We start from the raw sequence: 17,673 nt of genomic DNA on the forward strand, positions 1-17,673 counted from the left end.
ATAATTTACGCGATCAAAGTGAGGATGGAAGAAAAAGTATGATGACTTTTAATAAGTTCAAGAGTCTTGCATCATAGCTAGTTCATCTGGTACCAAGTCAACAGCAAGTCATAAATATAGTCCTCGATGCCGCCTTTTAAATTGGAAGTGACACACTACCCTAAATTCATGAACATAACGGCCGTATCTCAATTGTCTAAATTTTGTCAAGATCTAACCCCACAACGCATCCTTACTCCATCGACTTCCTGAAATAGATGGAGGCGAAAGAACAACTGACGACCACGCTTCGACACCATCGACATAGAGACGGAACTTCAAGATGCTTTGATCACTAGAAGTGTTCTCGATGGTAATAGCGCCAAGTTTAGAGTTACCCGCTGGTATATATCTTCCAAGAGTTAGTAGGAATTTATTTTCAGCGACTGTTGACGACTTACTTAACCATAACATCCTCTTCGTCATTTTGGCGATACGTTGGAAAGGGCAAATAAAACTGACTAAGCGGGCTCGTCGAAAATTCGTGTACAGTAGCACTAAGAGGCCACTTTCCACCCTGGGTTGGAGGGAAAGCAGTCGCTGCGAATTCATGTCTATCACCAGATAGAATGACCACACCGACACCTCCTCGACTTCCAACATCCCACATAGCCTCTAGGACCGTCTGTCGCTCAGCAAGGTACCCAGCCCAAGTATCGAGACTATTAACTCGCCAGTTCTTAGTAAAGGGAATGCTAGAAGCGATGATCTTCCATTTGACTCCTTTTGGCTCGGGCTTCTCGAGGAAAGCAAGAAGATCGGCCAGTTGTTCAGCGCCGAGCATAGTCTTCTCTGTGCTATTGACGGGTATATTACTAGAAGAATCTCTATATGTCCGAGTGTCTAACATGAAGAACGAGGCTGGGCCCTGCGTAAATTCAAAATATGTGGCATCCTTTCTCAGGGTGCTATAAGTCCCGGCTTGACGTGCACGAGGTGGGTTGACAGCTGTTTGATAATGATACCATGGATCTGCGGCAGCTTCATAGACACCGGTCGTTTTGGCATCCCAGTCGTTAGCGATCTCATGGTCGTCCAGAACGTGGATCCAGCTCAAATTCTGGCCTACGGCAGGCCAATCAGGTGAGGCATAGACTTGACGATATTCTCTCCTGTAATCCTCAACAGAAACTCCAAACCGCTTTGGGACATCCACATAGATGAAATCGCCCAGGAATAGCATAAACTGGGCACCCCCGGGGATTGACTTGATGGCTTTTCCCATGTGTCTGAATCCCGGAATGCTGAGTGCATGGTCGAGAGGGTTATAAGGGAATCGAGGTTTAATGCAGCTGCTGGTAAGGAAGGTGAACGTGCCTTGATTCCCAACATGACCGGGCTTTGGAGGTACAGAAAATGATCCGGTGTGGTTGTTTGAAGTTACCCATTGATAGGTCCGATCCGAATGGCTTGGTAAAGGAAAGGTAACCACCCCAGTATAATCCGTCTCGTTGCTGAAGCCATTTATCTGTCCTGCCGCATGCCATGCCGCATCATCGTATGGAGCAGCTTGACCAGCGAGCCTGTAAGACACAAAAACCGGCCATTGGGATGGATGTGGCTCTCTGATCAACAGACTTGCCTCGGTGGGCGAGACATATCCTAGTCGAGCGAAAGAGAGGTCGTGGCTAGGATGGATGACCTTGGATCTGTACACCAGATCCGTTACAGCCAAAACAAGAGCCACATTAACCAGCAACGTCGCCAAAGACAGCAGGGCCGAAGTGGGACTAGGCAGGCCAGTCAACATAGTCTTCCATGGCTTCGGTGACCTCTTCTCTACAAAGAGTGTCTCCTGGACCTCCACTTCCTCCACCACATGTTTGGGTTTATCGGCACTCCGCAGATTCTTGGAATGTGCGGCGCTTGATGCAAGTACAGGCGGCTGGTCCTCAACCTCGGTCTCTACTACTGTGATATCCACATCATCTTCCAGAACATTGTATTGAGGCTGGGTCAGGAAACTGGCTATGAAGGACGGAATGTAGATGGCAAATAAGGTGTAGATTATTGGCGGAAAAGGCTATAGCTGGTCAGAATCTCTAATAGCCTTGTAGGTCAGGAACAACTTACATGGCCGGGAATCCATCTTAGGAAGATGAACGCGAAGAGCCGTAGCGCAAGGGAGCTAGCAATGGTCGCTTTGTCTTGCAGAGTCGACATGTTGAGGGGAAATTGAGCTCAATTGTGAGGGTATTTAGAGGTTAGAGAACGAATGAGATTAGGGGCATGTCTTGGGCATGTTATGATACATGTCGTGTTTTGATTTCATCTGATGTTCGTCATCATGACGGCAGCAGGGATTAGACAATAAGCCACATCTAGACAGTATTGGGAAACGCTTCCATTCCGTAAACCTTGCATCTGCCAAGAAATGCTGTGGCTGAACCGAATGGCTTGCTTACTCCATACGGAGTAGTTCCCCAGGTTATCTTCGTCTGATCAGTGGAGGAGGCTTCCGCTGTCGAAAGATTCCGCCCCGCCAAAGGGGGCAGAGGAAGAAGCGAGGTGGGTACCTAGGCAGAGCTCTAGATCTCGATGGGCGTAGCTACTTGGTAATACTCGTACCTTTATACGAGGTCGCAACCATCATCTCCGAACAACCAATTGTTTTTGCTACCCGCATGTAACTTTCACCTTAATTGCTGTACTCTGCCGTTTGTACGTAAAGAACAATCGTTCGCGAACGCCTGGTACAAGCCGTTCTCGTTCAATCTACGTCATCACCTACAGCACCACAGCTATTTGATTTCTTTTCGCGATATAAGGTAGCCTTCCATCGATGAGTCCCAGAAGTTTGTAGCCAGATGTTACTATTGAGACCCCCAATATCACAAATATCAACGATAGTAGCAAGGAAGCTCCAACAACGCTCACAAACAGCTTCAAGTTTCCACCAGTGGCTAGCATCGTCAACCCGAAGAAACAACACCATGGCTTCCCCAAGCAAGATCCACCTTACTGTTAACGACACCGGCGTTGTCAAGAACAAATCCCAAACAAACGAAGCAGCTGCCAAAGTATCGGAGCTTCTTCAGGAGAACCACGATGTGAATACTCCTTTACAATATATTGCAACACAAGCAAGTAACCTGTGTTCTAGAAACACCACATCTTCTTCAGCGAGAGTGGCTTCCATAATCATATTGCCCATCAGCTCCTCACTCTCTACGGACTGGGTGCCCCGGCATCTATTATCGAGCAGCGCTATGCCGAGAACGCTTCTTACCAGCGCCCTGCAAAGAGTAATGACGAAGTAGCAGTCGAAGACCTCCGCTCCCCAGAAACCTTTACCAAGTGTCTTGGAAAGGCGAAGTACTATCACTCATTCCTCGTTTTTTTCCAAACGGAGCTTGAAGCAAAGGGCTGGGAGAATGTTTTGAATGAGTATCTACTTGCCGGTAACGAGAAATCAGAAGACCTCTTGGGAAGATTGTATGGTGGTTTGTATGCTGTATCCTATTTAGTCACCCATAGCTGAAAACAAACAGGTTTCCTCCACCCTCTGATTCATCTTGGCTTTGGCATCGAATTTCACCAGCCAGCAATCATAGGCGAAGCCCTGGCACAAGCAGCCTGTCACGACAACTGGACTGGTAAATACCTTCTCGCTGCCGAGAAAGCGGCGAAAGCCAACCCTACCAACTCTCCTAAAACCTATGTCCAGCTCCTCGATGAAATCAGGGAAGATAAAAAACTGTCGACGGCAGCTGAGTGGGACGACGGCAACAAAATCCGCGACGGCATCCTAGTCCGTGCTCCAGAAGAGATGATGAACTATGCAACGCAATGGGTCGTCACTCCCGAGAACCTGGAGCAGAGGACAGCCGAAATGATCAACTCAACAATCTACTTCACAGCCGCGGCGCAACATCCTCCAAAGCAAGTAAAATTCGACTTCTACTTTATGCACTGCGTCAACGCCTCTATTTTCTTTCCAACCTTCAACAAACAGCCCTGGCTTTCAACTGCCAACAAAGTCCGCTTGTTACAATGGAAGGGGTATCTAGATCTCGCTATGTACGCGTCGCGTCGCTCTCCTCCTTTGCTGTTGGAAGAAATTAGCACTTATGTCCCGACGAAGCTGGAGAAGGGCGACGGCGAGTGGCCTGGAATATTTCAAAGGCTGTGGGAGTTGAAGGACGATGGTCACGCGATCAAGTTGGGGCGCGCTGTGAGGAACGGGGAGTTGACCGCGGAGAAGTACGGAGACGTTGAGTGGGCGAAGATTCGGGGGTTTATGTGGGAGAAGATTGGAAATATGGTCATTGATAGCGTGGAGGATCAGGGGGAAACTTGTAAGTTACCGTTCCCCGTTTCAGTAAATTCGAAAACCGGTCCCCAGAACTTGGAATTCGCTTGTTATCCTCGTGGCAATTGCCTTCTCGAGGAGTAGCAAGTGCATCTTCTTCATGAATTCCTAACAAACCTCTTAGCTTTGCTACTCTTTGGCACATCAAAAGAAAACCACTAACAGATGTATCTAGGGGCTCGAAGTGTCGGGTTTAACGAGGCCTGGGTCGACTATGAGGATCGTCCGCGACGAGCACAAATCTGATTAAAATTCTTCTTAGAGCCTATGCCACACGAAGTGTGACACCTGTACGGAAATCCAACAGCAAAAATTGTATTTCTCTGCCTGCCCTCAAAAAAAAATGCAGATAACATATGTCTATCGACTATTCAACTGCCTCTCCCGTGTTTGGCGTTATTATCGTCGCTGTGGCCGTCATGGACGCTTCGTGGTCCTAGTCCTAGTTTATCCTCTGGTATTAAAGAACTTAGATCGTTGATTGAAGGGCAGGGTATCGCGCAAACACCTGCCCAGATACGCAGAGTTATAGAGTCACGACGGGAGAAGGTAAAGCCCTACACAAGAGATTTTAGAGTGAGCTGTAACTAAGTATTTCAAACTGGATCGTATTGGCTGAGACCAGCGTGATGTCCACGGACATATCCGCCAATTACATGGTCCACGGCGTAGCGCTCGGCTAGCAGCAGGGATAGGGGGTTCGACCTAATTGATGGTTATAGAGCTTGATCTAAAAGTTTCCCTTTTTTTTGGTACCTTTCCTTCCTTCCCCCGGTCCCATTGCTCGCTTTGCTCCTTCCCTTTGTACTTGTGTCCAGAGTGTCTAATCAGTCAGCGATTGATAAGTCGGTCTTCCGTTAAGCCTTTTAGGTAGTCAGTTGAGATTTAATTTTGGAATAGTTAGTCGATTTACTAAATGACAATCGTGCCTGTGTGCCCCTTTCCACCCCCCAGCATCGTTCTGAAAGCGTCTTGAAGCTCTGAGGTCGGCCGTACTGTAATGAAATCTAGAACCTGGACGTTTCGTTGGTTTACGAGATTGATCACTTCACTAAGCATTCTCAGATATTGAGCAGGCTTGTGCTGAGGAAAAGCTGTCATGACTTGGAACACCTAACAAACCGTGTCTTGCATATTAGCAATGCCGACATTGAGAATTGGACGGCTTTCGTCCCAATGTGATGTTGTTCGCTGCTAACCATACACTAGGAGATCTTTCAACGTTTTCTTCTCTGCAACACCCTCTAAGTGGTTGATAGAATTGAAGCAGATGTTCGTTCCAACTACAAATAGTGCACCTGCAGCGTCCATTGGAGTTTTCTGGGCATTCATGTTTATCAAAAGGATAGACTTAAGGCGTACTGAAGGATTTATGTTTGTTTGACTTGAAAATTTGTTGGCTGGCTCCCAGGGTTTTCCCAGATCTTCAGCATGTAACAACCTAGGGTGAGTTTGGAGACCCGCATGTTGAAAATAGGAAAAGGCCGCAACAAATGATTGGGGGCGTATCTTAAGGCTCGAATGTAGCCAGTATTGATTGGCGATTGCGAATGATAATTTGTCATTTTCAATTGAGATCAGCTCGAGATAGCGGGACTTGCGAAAGTGAGGGCTCCAATCCCCACGCCTATGAGTCGACCTTTCGATTCCTCAATTTCCAGTCGTTGAAGCTGGGAAGGGGCTGAATTGACTTGAATGACATCGGAATAAGAGAAGGCAGCTTGAAAGAGAGCAAATAGCGAGAATAGAAAATTCGAGTTGGATTTTGGAAAAGCAACCGGATAATAGTTCGATCAAGATAAATTTGGAGCACCTTATCCTGATTGTGCTTGCCATTTTTGAGCCGTCATTTCGGGGTGACATGGAGACTACGCCGCGGCGAGAACGTGTGGAGTCCTCGAGTTGAAAGAAGGCTTGCGATTTGCGTCAATATATGATTCCGTGAATATCTTGTGACGAAAGCATAGTAGCTCCGGAAATCCGGGCGTTTTGGTATGACACTCTGAGGATATAGGATATGAGCATGAGTGACTTCGTCAATACCCAGTAATTATGCTTGGTGAGCCATAACTTGCGAATATCCAAATGCTTTTATAGGGTAGTCAAGAGGTTTCGATGGTGGGAACGTGTGAGAGTTGATGTTGAAGATAATCAGCGACGCGCCTACACTAGCCTTTTTCGGAACGCGAGTCCAGTAATAACTTTCTTATCCTAAACTTAAAGTCAGTCTTCCTTCTTAGCAGCTATCAAAAGTTATCCGCTTCAAAGTACATATCTAGGTCCCTCCTGTACCTGTCCCTACCTTTACCTATCAGTTCAAACCTCTATTTACGGTCACGTGTAGCGCACTCTCCGATTCGCGGCCCTTTTGTGGTATCGGCAGCATCGTTCCGTCCCGTACGTGAAATGCATTTAGGCGTCATGATGCCGATCAACCGTTGCCATATGGTAGTCCTTGCTCTAGCTCCAGTAAAAAAACCCGAGGACTGGACATGAGTAGAAAGATACGATGTTTTCCTTGAGATCAAACCTTGGCATCCGTCACTCAAGGTCCCCAAATTGAAGCTATTCCCACAATTGCTTGTTTCTTGCGCAATGCCTCCCACTTCAGATCACAACGGCGTTACCCTCACACCATCCCGCGCCTCAACCTCGCCAGATGCCAACGCCACAGCCCTCGATCTTGAAAAACAAGACACAGAAACTCAATCCGCCCATAATGCCTCGCATCCTAATAATACAACTCGCGCACGTGTTACAAGAACCCAATCGATCACAAGACGCGCTTCGAATCGAAACCGCTTCACGCATCCCTTGTCTCACGTCAAGACTTCCGAGGCTGAAATTGTAGACTTTGATGGAGAAGACGACCCTTATAGGCCCATCAATTGGCCTTTTAGAAAGAAGGTTATAACAACTTTGTTATATGGGCTAACGACTATGGGCTCCACGTGGTCGACTAGTATTTATAGTCCAGCTGTCGCGCAAATTTCTGAAGAATATGGGGTGGCAGACGAGGTGGGGATTTTAGGTACTACATTTTTACTTCTAGGATTCGGGTTTGGGCCTTTATTATGGGCACCGTTGAGCGAAGTGTAAGTTTATAAAGAGAGGTGAAGGGTGGGGGTTCAGTGCTTACGTTTGAAATAGTTATGGGAGGAAACCTGCAGTTTTGATACCGTACTTTATCGCTGCTTGCTTTTCATTTGGCACAGCTACGGCAAAAGACCTACAGACCATCTTGATCACGCGCCTTTTCGCCGGATTGTTTGGGTCAGCTCCAGTAACAAATACTGGTGGAGTTCTTGGGGATATCTGGTCACCTAGCCAGAGAGGTACTGCTATTGTAGGATATGCTTTTGCAGTAGTTGGCGGACCGACTCTCGGGTATGTTTGGAACATATATTATTAATGCTTGTTACTGACTTTTCACCAGACCAATTGTTGGAGGGGCTATCGTCTCCAGCTACTTACGTTGGAGATGGACTGAATACGTGCGTTTCGCATATCTTTACATACCAACCCGGCTAATACGTCCTAGATCACTGGTATCATGCAGGTGTTCTTCCTCGTAATGGACCTGATCATCCTCGACGAGTCTTATCCGCCCGTCCTTCTTGTCAACAAAGCACGAAGGCTGCGGCACGAGTCTGGTAATTGGGCTCTTCACGCTCACCATGAAGAGTGGGATGTTGGTCTGAAAGAATTAGCTCACAAATTCTTGTTGACTCCTTTTCGTCTCTTGGTCACTCCTATTGCTTTTTGTGTTGCCTTGTACGCATCCTTCGTATATGGTATTCTGTATCTGTAAGTGACTCTGAAATCCTCCACTCTAGATTAGCTATGATACGAGGATTGAGTCGCGCATCTGCTGTTCTGAGCTGACACCGTTCCAGATGTTTAGCAGCAATTCCTATCCAATTCGCCGAAGAAAGAGGTTGGGGTCCTGTAACCTCCGAGCTTCCCTTCCTCGCACTGCTACTCGGCACAATCCTCGGTGGAGGTGCCAACGTCTTGTTCGTTTTTCCCTCCTATTCTCATTAGTCCGTTCTAACAGTCCCCAGCAATAACAAATTCTACATCCGCAAACTCCAGGCAAACAACATGCGCGCTGTACCCGAAGCGCGCCTACCCCCGATGATGGTTGGCTCCGTCTTCTTCGCCGGCGGCCTCTTCATCTTCGGCTGGACATCCTACCGCCACGATTTCTGGCTCGCACCATGTATCGGACTCGTATGCATGGGATTCGGATTCTTTACTATTTTCCAAGCAGCGCTGAACTATTTAATTGACACATTTCAAAGATACTCTGCAAGTGCGGTTGCTGCAAATACGTTTTTGAGGAGTATATTTGCGGCGGTGTTTCCGCTGTTTGTCACTCCCATGTTCCATAATTTGGGAATACCATGGGCGAGCAGCTTACTAGGGTTCGTAGCCGTTGCGTTGATTCCAATTCCGTACCTGTTTTACATTTATGGACCGAGTATCAGGAAGAGGGGAAAGTTTACTGCACAAGTCACGTAAATATAGGAAAGGTAGAGGGGGGATGCATTGTTAGAGTAGAGACGATTTGCAGCGCCTGGAATACATTGCACATACACATACAGATTTATAGAAGTACATAGCTTAGATACCCGTACATAATAGTATCACGATTAGTTTCATAGATCTAAATCTAATTTTACGGTTTCGACAAAATTTGTCGGATTACAATCCAATCCAAAGCCTTGCCCTCAGCCTCGCTTCAAAGCGGCTTCACCCGGCAGAATCTTATCTCAAAAAATTCCCAACCCCGTCCTTCACTTCCTACAGTACTCCATCCCATCCCTCTCACCCACTCGAATCGCAAACACGATGAACGGTCCTCTATCCAACCCAGGGGGTATAAATGGCCATCCCAACATGGGCGTGGCGACGAGCAAACCATGGCCGCCGTGAAAGCCGTACGTTCCCTTTCTCCAATCCCCTTGCACCCTCGCCCAACCTCACCATATCCCCTCGAGAGCTTTAAGCTAATAATGCCCCCTGACAGATGCAAGCGGTGATGGAATCTTGCCCTGGGAAAACTGCAGTGTCCGGCGTAATGGGCTTCGCCCTCGGCGGCGCCTTCGGTCTCTTCATGGCCTCGATGTCCTACGACACACCTCTATCCACAAACCCAGTTGCAGCGAACATACAATCTCTACCATTACGACAGCAGATAAAACAAGGTTTGTTCCCCTTCCCTTCCCTCCCCTCCCATCCTGACCCCCCATCACATCAAATACCAAACCCCTTACTCCCAATACTAGAAAACAGCTAACGCCTCTCTCCCCTTCCCACAGGTTTCAAAGACCTCGGAACCCGCTCCCTATCCTCAGCCAAGAACTTCGGCAAAGTCGGCGCCATCTTCTCCGGCACCGAATGCTGCATCGAAGGCTTCCGCGCGAAGAACGATCTCGCGAATGGTGTTATGGCTGGGTGTATAACGGGGGGCGTGTTGGCTGCGCCGGCAGGCCCACAGGCTGCGTTGGTTGGGTGTGCGGGTTTCGCGGCGTTCAGTGCTGCTATTGATTCGTATATGAGGAGGCCTAGTGATGGGGATTAGGTTGTAATGTGGACGTGGATGCGGGGGGAGAAGATAGGAAGAGAGAAGAGAAGAGAAGGGTAATGGAATGGAATTGGATAGGTGGGAGAGTAGAGGCGGTGTTTGTAGGTTTGAAGAAAGAAGGTATTATATGTGTTAAGATGGGCATGGCGATGGCGTTTTGGGTTAGCTTTGTTAAGTTATGTATTGGTATGTTGTAAAGAAGATAGACTCCTTTGGCGTGGGAGTTGGGCTAGTTATCAAGAATCTCAGCTACAGTATAACACTGCAATACTCTGTAAAGATCACATACTTGAGAGTTGCAGCTCTAGCGGGAGTATCTCCTAAAACCTCGGTTTCAAGAAGGTACGGCAAGTTTGCCTTTGATCACACGTGAGTAATTCCAGGGAGATTCTATCAAATGTGGCTGCTGCAAGGTAATAAGCTATTATTGATGAATGGCTAGCAAAGTAATTTGAGCCATCCCATGGGCTTTGTATGTTGTACTTGTTCATGTCGTGCAACGGTTATACTATCGGCTTTCTATTCTCAGATGCTTCGGATGAACTTTCTGTTGTGGTTTTGTAGCTCTAAATGTAGCGGAGCTCTGTGCATTTTATTTATGTTCAAGAGAAAAGTAAACTAAATTAATATGAGAATATTGAACGTCAAAGATAGGTAGAATTCAAGACAAGTATTCTGTTGGGATATATGTCACGTGGCATACGTGACTTAGTCTTGATGACTAAGCAGCGATGAGGCTATCCCCACATCGCTGCAACCTTAGCTAGAAACCTCTTCTACACCTAGAAATGCAACCATGAAAACCACAGATTACTAGGCCAACCTAATGCATTAGGTGAAACCAACATATTCTTTTAATATTTCTTTCTATTGACGAGCTTGATACTCGGTCTTTTGAATGCCGTACATCCTACTATCATTTTCATGAATATCGACCACGACCAGCGCACCCTTTCAATATTATAAACCGTTACCCCAAAACGCCAGCCATATTTGACCTAGGTATCTAATTTCTCGTCCAAGCCACGGCAAGTCCGATCTAACTTCCATAATCGCATCAAGCTGAAATACAAACAAAATAATCCTACATCGTGAGCGACAGAAGTGAGATCACGAGGCGGTATAAATAGAGAACTTTCCAAATTCCCAATAGGCATCTGTGAACGCGGTCGCATTATTGGCCACCTGGGTTTCGCAAGACCCAGAACCTATTACCGTAGCAATTAGCCTCATTCCATCTTGAAAGTCAATAAAGGGGTAGACTTACAGGTTTCAGCATAGACACTCGTCGCACCTGCCCAACTCCCACAGAGATCGATATTCGCGATGATACTCTGGTTGCTGAAATGAGTCCCGATGTTACAGTCCGTGTTCGGGAAATCAGCTGTTGCCTCTCCCCACGAACTGGGATCCGGGGTGCCGCTCGTGATGTCTGAGGGAATGGATGCACGGACGAATTGCCATATCCGAATACCCTCAGTGCGTAATTCCATTGCCATGGCACCACCACCGACGCTATTGAAACCAGTCCCAAAGCTTGTGGAATCGCCAGTGACACCGCAACCGGCATTGCTATCGGTAGTGTTGACGCACGAGGTGGTGAGCTGCTTACCCGTCTCCTTGCGCTTGACGCCCATACTACAGCCACTAGATGTATGCAGTGTCATCTGGTTCGCGGCGCTACTGACGACGTTGACAGTCTCCATAACATCAATCTCTCCATTCAGAGGCCAATTAGAAGGGTCCGACAACCAGAGTGCAGGCCACGTGCCGCAGCCGATAGGGGTATGGACCACGTCAAAGATGAAGAGGTTACCCACACTATATTGCTTCTTGGAAGAAATGCGTACGGAAAAGCGGCCCGTCGAAGCGTTCGGTACGGTGTCTTCGGTTACGGAAGTATCGACGCGCAGGACCGCCGAAGATGAGGATGCATAGGTAAGGTTGTATTGCGCTGCTACTGTGGAGTCGACGTAGTGAACGAAGCCTGATGAGGGGTCGTAGCCGGTGTAGTAGTCGAACTCGTCGAAGAAACTGGTTCCAGAAACTGATAACATATTAGCAAATGATGAAGAGGGAAAGCGTAGAGAACAAACTTGTATCTGTGAGACTGTAGCTCAGCTTTGAATAATCGGGGTATGCGTTCTTCTTTTCCCCCTCCACAACTCCCACCACAACAATGATTATAATGATGGCGATAATCGCCCCGACCGCAATCCATACTTTCTTCCCCCATCGTTTCGCATCATACCATCTTGGCGAAAGAGTATCTTCATCCTCAACTTTATACGCCGGTGGAGGTCCCATATGAAAAGCGTTCTTCGTCCTGTCGGCCATATTCCCAATAGTATTAAACGACATGTGCTTCTCGATGACTTCTTCCGAGCCCTCTTCTATATCCGTCGACTTCGAAAAGGTCGTTCTTCTATTCCCCTTTGAACTCGACAAAAACCCAGTACTACTCTTAGAACGAATGTGACGGACAGCTTTTGGCGGCTTCCAATACTCGAGTGGGCGGAATTCTTGTTTCTGTCGTTGCTCCACGGTGGGCAACGGTAGATATATGAATGAAATGGGCGAGTAATAATCAAACAAACAACGACGCAATAATCCCGCAGCAGCCCGATTCGCTAGATAGCAAGGGAGGGTACGAAAAGGTCGACTGATAAATGGAGAAGTGGATATGCGTGCTGACGCAGATACGAACCAGCGGGAGCAGGCATCTTGATATGCCTTTTGCTCTTTCCGTCTCCAAACACGCGGCCAGCTGCTAAAACGCGTACGTAGTGTTGGGGAAGGTGTGGGCCAGGAGCGTGACGCATGTGAACCGACGTTTGACCCAGCCATCTGAAAAGGGATGAGTTGCCCCTCCTCGTCTTATCGATTGGCTGCATGGCCAACTACCAGGTGCGGTACTCACTCGCACGCTTTTGCGCTCAGTATTGTTGTTTCACGGCAAACGAGAGAAGGTTCAGTAGAGCGAAGTAAGTTTCAGTCAGAAGAGGCAGACTATTGCGCTGTTCAACAACCGACCGTATCACGCTTTGAGTATCCAATTGACATAGCATAGCATAAAGTATGCTGATCATGGACAGAAACCTTGTCTGGCAACAGATGCTGAAAATAGAAAATATTCTTGCCCCCCCAAAAACATTTGGTCGAGCTTGGGCCTGGTGGCTGTGAAAATGGAAGATCTGGACGACCCCTGAAGATCCACTCACCTCGGATCACGATTTTAAGTTCTCACGAACAAACTAGAAACTACAACCCAGTGAACTACGCCCTTCCGAATCCGTGCCATTTGGAATCATCTAATAAAACTAGAAAACATCCTAGATTCCAAAAAAAAAAACCTTCATTTCATCTTCTCCCTCCTGGAGTTATCGTCCCAAAAATCAAAAATCAAATCAAAAAAAAACCATTGAAAAAGTATAATTCGCCCACGTACGCCAGCTCCATAAGAGCAGCCACGCCGCGTCAGCGAGTTCGACGACATCTCCACCATGCAATCTTGAGGCTTAGATCTAGACCTTGATATTAAAATGGCTTGGCGGTGCCATGATATCGGCTTGAGGTCAATTTAAGCTTTGGCTGACAGTTCAGGTGACACTGAAGAGAGCGGGATGGGATGAATTTGCTTTTTTTTTTTGTACCACGGGAAGAGCCGCGTAGGGCGGGAGTCGTACAGTACCAGCGTAAGGTAGCTAGAGCTATGCTCGTTTTGGATATCAAAATATCCAAATCCAATAGGAATAGGAAGAAACGAATGGAGATAGAACTCCATTGTCCGTTTCCTGTTTTAGCATCGTGGATTTTTGGTTCTTCAAGTATACAGCAAAGACGCCCTTATAAATGCAATGCATTTCCTCCCTATTCCTACAACGCCTTTGTACACCACACCAACTTAGTCCTCGTCCTCGTCAACCCTCGCCCTCTTGGTCGACCGCTCTTCTCCTTCCTGCAGTCCATATTCGCGCTTATTCGAGCTCTCGCCAACCTTGCTCAGAAAGTCATCCACGTTGAACACATCCCCAGTGTCCTTCTCGAATTGCACTGGTCCCTCTCTCGCCTATACCATACCAATTAGCATAGTTCTCTGACTCCGATGAAAATCAGAGAAACTTACCTCTACTTCAGCAGCGCCCTTAAACGTCCCCTTCCCAAGGGCATCAGCAAACCGCTTCGCTTTCTGAATCTTCCCCATCTCAGCTTCGGCAGCCTCATCATCATCCCCATCATCCATGCCCTGTCTTGGGCGGTAGATAGAATTAATAGCATCATGGGCTTGAAACAAAGGCTTGTCGTATGCCTGATCCTCATTGAATCCCGAATCAAAACCACTCGTCCTATTGAACAAGCGGGAATCAAACATGCTCTCTGAAGACGCTGTAGGCTTCGCCAACCCCAGAGCAACCTTCTCCGAAATGTCTCGATTCTGTTCTCGAGCAAACATTTGCGCTCTCTTCTCCGCACCCATATGCGACTGTCTCAATTTTCTTTCGTCCTCTCTTCGCTTTTCTTGGCGCGCCTTTTCTCGCTCCTTGACCCCCGCTTCCTCGTCGTCAGAACTAGACTCGGAATAGCTGTAGCTGCCTGACCGAGATCTCGATGTCCGCGATCCTCTTCTCCCAGATCCCGCCGTCGCTCTCTCTTCTCGCGCCTTTTGCGCCAATTGTCGGAGGTGGTCTTCTTTTTGTGCCTTCTCCTTCTCTGCTAACCGCTGTTGCATCAATGCCCTTTGCTTGACCTCCTCTCTTGCATGTCTATCAGCTGTGAAAAGCGCTTCAGCGAAAGAGGCAAATTTGTCATTGATTGTGACATCTTGTAATCCTCTTCCATCGGCAGCCAATCTCTTGTCCAGCGGGACAGTATAACCTTTAGGATTCTTCCAATTTGAAACAGGAGGTGGGATTTTCCAAGCTTCTTGGTCTTCCGCCGTCAGTTTCCTCGGTGGTGAATGCATAACTGGAGGTGGAGGACTAGGTGGACCTCTTGGAATCTTCTTATGCTTGAACTTCGGCGGCTCCATAGGATCTTGCTGCCTCTCCACAATCTTCATAATCCGATCATTCTTCCTTGTATTATCCCCCATCTGATTCGCAGGCGTGTATCGAACAAACGTCGGTTCCTTCCTGTTTCCAGAATTGACGTTCTTGGGTTTCTGCGCAGCCACCGCACCACTGACCAACTTCGCGAGAGCATCTTTCGTCCTCTCCGTCGAAGCAGCCACTTCCTCCTCGCTCGGTCTATCTAAATTAATATCCCCCGCATCAGCGCGTTGTCGAAGTGGTATTAGATCCTTAAAAGAGGCATGGACTATCCGCTTATCGTTGTGTCCTTGTCGCGCAATAGCATCGTATTTGACTTTCCCCTCCGCATCAACTTGGACAGCAAGTGCATTGCTAGAAGATTGTGATTTTCTGCCCATCTCTAAAGGGTATTGCGCAACTGGAATTTCTGGAAAGGCCCCGCCGTCTCCATAGTCCTCCTGGCTCCGCGGTCGCCATCCTGCTCGATTTCCGTATGGTGGAGGTCCAGATTTCTGAAGACCTTCGTTAGTAGGTTCATAAGGTAGTGAAATAGTTAGCTGGCTAACCTTTAACACAATTTGGGAGTCATCTAGAGCGCCTGCTCCCAGAATCCTAGGGCCTCGCTGTTGCGCATGCTGGGGAATTTCCTCCTCCTCCCCGGTATATTTTGGTTTCGGGAGCGCTCGCGAGAGGGCTGCTGATATGGAGGTCATGACTGAGGCGTTATGTTGGTGGGGGGATATCTCGAAGATTTTCGAGGTTGGTGTTCTCAATGTCAAATTATCGCGATTAATCCTCGTAGTACGCTAAGGTCGACTAGCGCCTTTCCAGATTAAGTGACTCTCCGCATGTTGGAGTTTCTAACTTAGATATAATCATAATGGTGATACTTTACAACTTGAAAGTTATCTAATGTTATGAGATTAGGAAAGCCACACTATACGAGACTAATGTGTTTGGAAGAAGGGAAATTAAATCTATTCTTTTGCATTTCAGGTTCATAAAATTACAGAAATTCCGACTCCCCTGGCGATGCCATGCCATGCTTCCTATAGACACACCGACTCCCAGCTAATAGTTCACACGTATCCTTTTCTTGCTCCCTAAGACATATATTAGTCACTATCCTCGTTACAAGTTCAATGCAAATAGGGCGACTTACCTGGAAGAAAAACCGCACAATAAACACCTGTAATCCCGCCATGCATACCATCATCAAGCTCTCAATAACACTGAAGTTGAAGATCCTCCTCTCCGTACTTCTAACTGTGCTGAAATTCCTGTTCTCTCTCGTGCGGAAGTACTTCTGGTTCCGTGTGATTGTCGAGAGTTGGCCTGAAAGCTTGAATATAGATTCCTCCAACGCAGATGTCTGTTCAGGGGATGTGCCTTGCTTCGCTGGGATTGATGCGCGCTGTTCGTTCTCAACCTAATTCAAGCGGAAAGGACATGTCAGCCGTTGTCATTTGATGGGTCATAGAATAGGGGTAAGTGGGAAAACGTACAGCGATCTCGAAGTCCACGAACTTCTCGGAAAAGGTGCTCATTTCATTGTTGAAACAAAATCTGTACTCGCCCGTCTCGCCAGCTGTGAAGACAAAGTCGCCCTGTCGCTCTTTCTTTCCATCCATAATGATCTTGTCATTGGGGCCCACGACCTCGTAGTCGACATCAAAAGATCCTCCGGCTTGAACCTACACCCAGTCATATTAGTATAGTTGCCAAAATGCTCAAGGAAAAGGAGGCACGTACAGCGAAGTAGAAAGCAATTTTGGCGCCCTTGTTCTCGACGTTGGAGAAGAAGCATGCCTTCTCGTTCGCAGACAACTTATAGGTAAGGGCCGTCGCAGATACTAGAGGAGAGATGCAGGCCAAAAAGCTGCAGGAAAGAATTGAGAACTTCATGGTGGCTGTTGGGTTGATCAATTGCAGTGACGGCAGTTTGACGCTGGATGTTCTGAAGATTTGGCTTTATCGCGAAATCTTAAAGCGGCTTAGCGCACTTGCTTACTTCAGGGGAAGCAAGCTTTTAATTCAAGTAACTTTCTTTCCCAAGCATCAGACGTATGAACATATCACTTAGCAGTCAACCTTTGTGCAAGTCTATCTAATTTTATTCGGCATGTAATCTTTCGGTGCACTTTGGTATTCATCTACTGTTTTTGCTACTCATATCAGGGGCACCGGCGGAGTACCTGGCTGTATGAAGTATGTACTGATTATCTATTTGGAAGCATCTTATTTCGACTTTGTTTTTCGTTCTCTTTAGCAGGCTGCAGTATCATTCCATTTCCCCAGGGAATTTTCCGATGATTGGCAAGGCATATTTTCTACCTCCACGTGATTTCTCAGCCGTACGAGGCTGAGGGAGGCTTCCAATTTCCAACCTCCATTGTTCTTTCTATCTATTTGCATTTTCCATCGTCGACCCACTCCTAGTCATATTTAGTATATCACCATCTTCAAGTCAATGCGATGGCAGAGGCCCTGGGGCTCGCTGCGAGTGTCATCAGCGTCGTCTGTCAGCCAAGTAACACGAGCATAGAACTGTTATCCGGTCTCGACGTGAGACCCTTCATCTTAAACCCAAGTCTCTAGCCGTTTTAAGAAAATTCCTTAGCACTTTTCGGAAAAGAGAAGGGTGTTTATTAGTACGAATAGAGTATCCTAATTACAGCAAATGGTTTTTAGACAGCAAATTC

At 47.3% G+C, this 17,673-nt stretch overlaps 6 protein-coding genes across 6 annotated transcripts; 2 read left to right on the top strand and 4 right to left on the bottom strand.

The window, feature by feature from the left end:
* Window positions 1-213: 213 nt before the first annotated feature.
* Window positions 214-2,202, bottom strand: phoD (Alkaline phosphatase; the record flags this gene model as incomplete). Its single annotated transcript, XM_031149735.1, has 3 exons — window positions 214-391; window positions 441-2,062; window positions 2,113-2,202. 3 exons carry the CDS (start codon window positions 2,200-2,202, stop codon window positions 214-216), a joined length of 1,890 nt encoding a protein of 629 aa, XP_031005812.1.
* Window positions 2,203-2,972: 770 nt separating this feature from the next.
* Window positions 2,973-4,597, top strand: gedK_1 (Questin oxidase; the record flags this gene model as incomplete). The annotated part of the gene is made up of 4 exons (XM_031149736.1): window positions 2,973-3,089; window positions 3,143-3,482; window positions 3,531-4,337; window positions 4,527-4,597. The coding sequence occupies 4 exons, from the start codon at window positions 2,973-2,975 to the stop codon at window positions 4,595-4,597; spliced, it is 1,335 nt and encodes a 444-aa protein (XP_031005836.1).
* A 2,349-nt stretch (window positions 4,598-6,946) lies between these two features.
* Window positions 6,947-9,938, top strand: bik6 (Efflux pump; the record flags this gene model as incomplete). The annotated part of the gene is made up of 9 exons (XM_031149737.1): window positions 6,947-7,446; window positions 7,502-7,738; window positions 7,788-7,845; window positions 7,893-8,158; window positions 8,248-8,367; window positions 8,416-8,871; window positions 9,231-9,294; window positions 9,384-9,561; window positions 9,676-9,938. The coding sequence occupies 9 exons, from the start codon at window positions 6,947-6,949 to the stop codon at window positions 9,936-9,938; spliced, it is 2,142 nt and encodes a 713-aa protein (XP_031005835.1).
* A 1,113-nt stretch (window positions 9,939-11,051) lies between these two features.
* Window positions 11,052-12,278, bottom strand: LHYA1_G004782 (putative glycosidase; the record flags this gene model as incomplete). Its single annotated transcript, XM_031149738.1, has 3 exons — window positions 11,052-11,149; window positions 11,209-11,988; window positions 12,038-12,278. The coding sequence occupies 3 exons, from the start codon at window positions 12,276-12,278 to the stop codon at window positions 11,052-11,054; spliced, it is 1,119 nt and encodes a 372-aa protein (XP_031005834.1).
* Window positions 12,279-13,845: 1,567 nt separating this feature from the next.
* prp45 (Pre-mRNA-processing protein) lies at window positions 13,846-15,684 on the bottom strand (the record flags this gene model as incomplete). Its single annotated transcript, XM_031149739.1, has 3 exons — window positions 13,846-14,010; window positions 14,068-15,483; window positions 15,538-15,684. 3 exons carry the CDS (start codon window positions 15,682-15,684, stop codon window positions 13,846-13,848), a joined length of 1,728 nt encoding a protein of 575 aa, XP_031005833.1.
* Window positions 15,685-16,050: 366 nt separating this feature from the next.
* On the bottom strand, window positions 16,051-16,876 carry LHYA1_G004784 (uncharacterized protein; the record flags this gene model as incomplete). The annotated part of the gene is made up of 4 exons (XM_031149740.1): window positions 16,051-16,074; window positions 16,134-16,400; window positions 16,477-16,665; window positions 16,724-16,876. 4 exons carry the CDS (start codon window positions 16,874-16,876, stop codon window positions 16,051-16,053), a joined length of 633 nt encoding a protein of 210 aa, XP_031005837.1.
* Between the last annotated feature and the right edge of the window lie 797 nt (window positions 16,877-17,673).

This window comes from Lachnellula hyalina (genome assembly GCF_007821495.1).
Source record: "Lachnellula hyalina strain CBS 185.66 chromosome Unknown contig00056, whole genome shotgun sequence".
Taxonomy (NCBI): domain Eukaryota; kingdom Fungi; phylum Ascomycota; class Leotiomycetes; order Helotiales; family Lachnaceae; genus Lachnellula; species Lachnellula hyalina.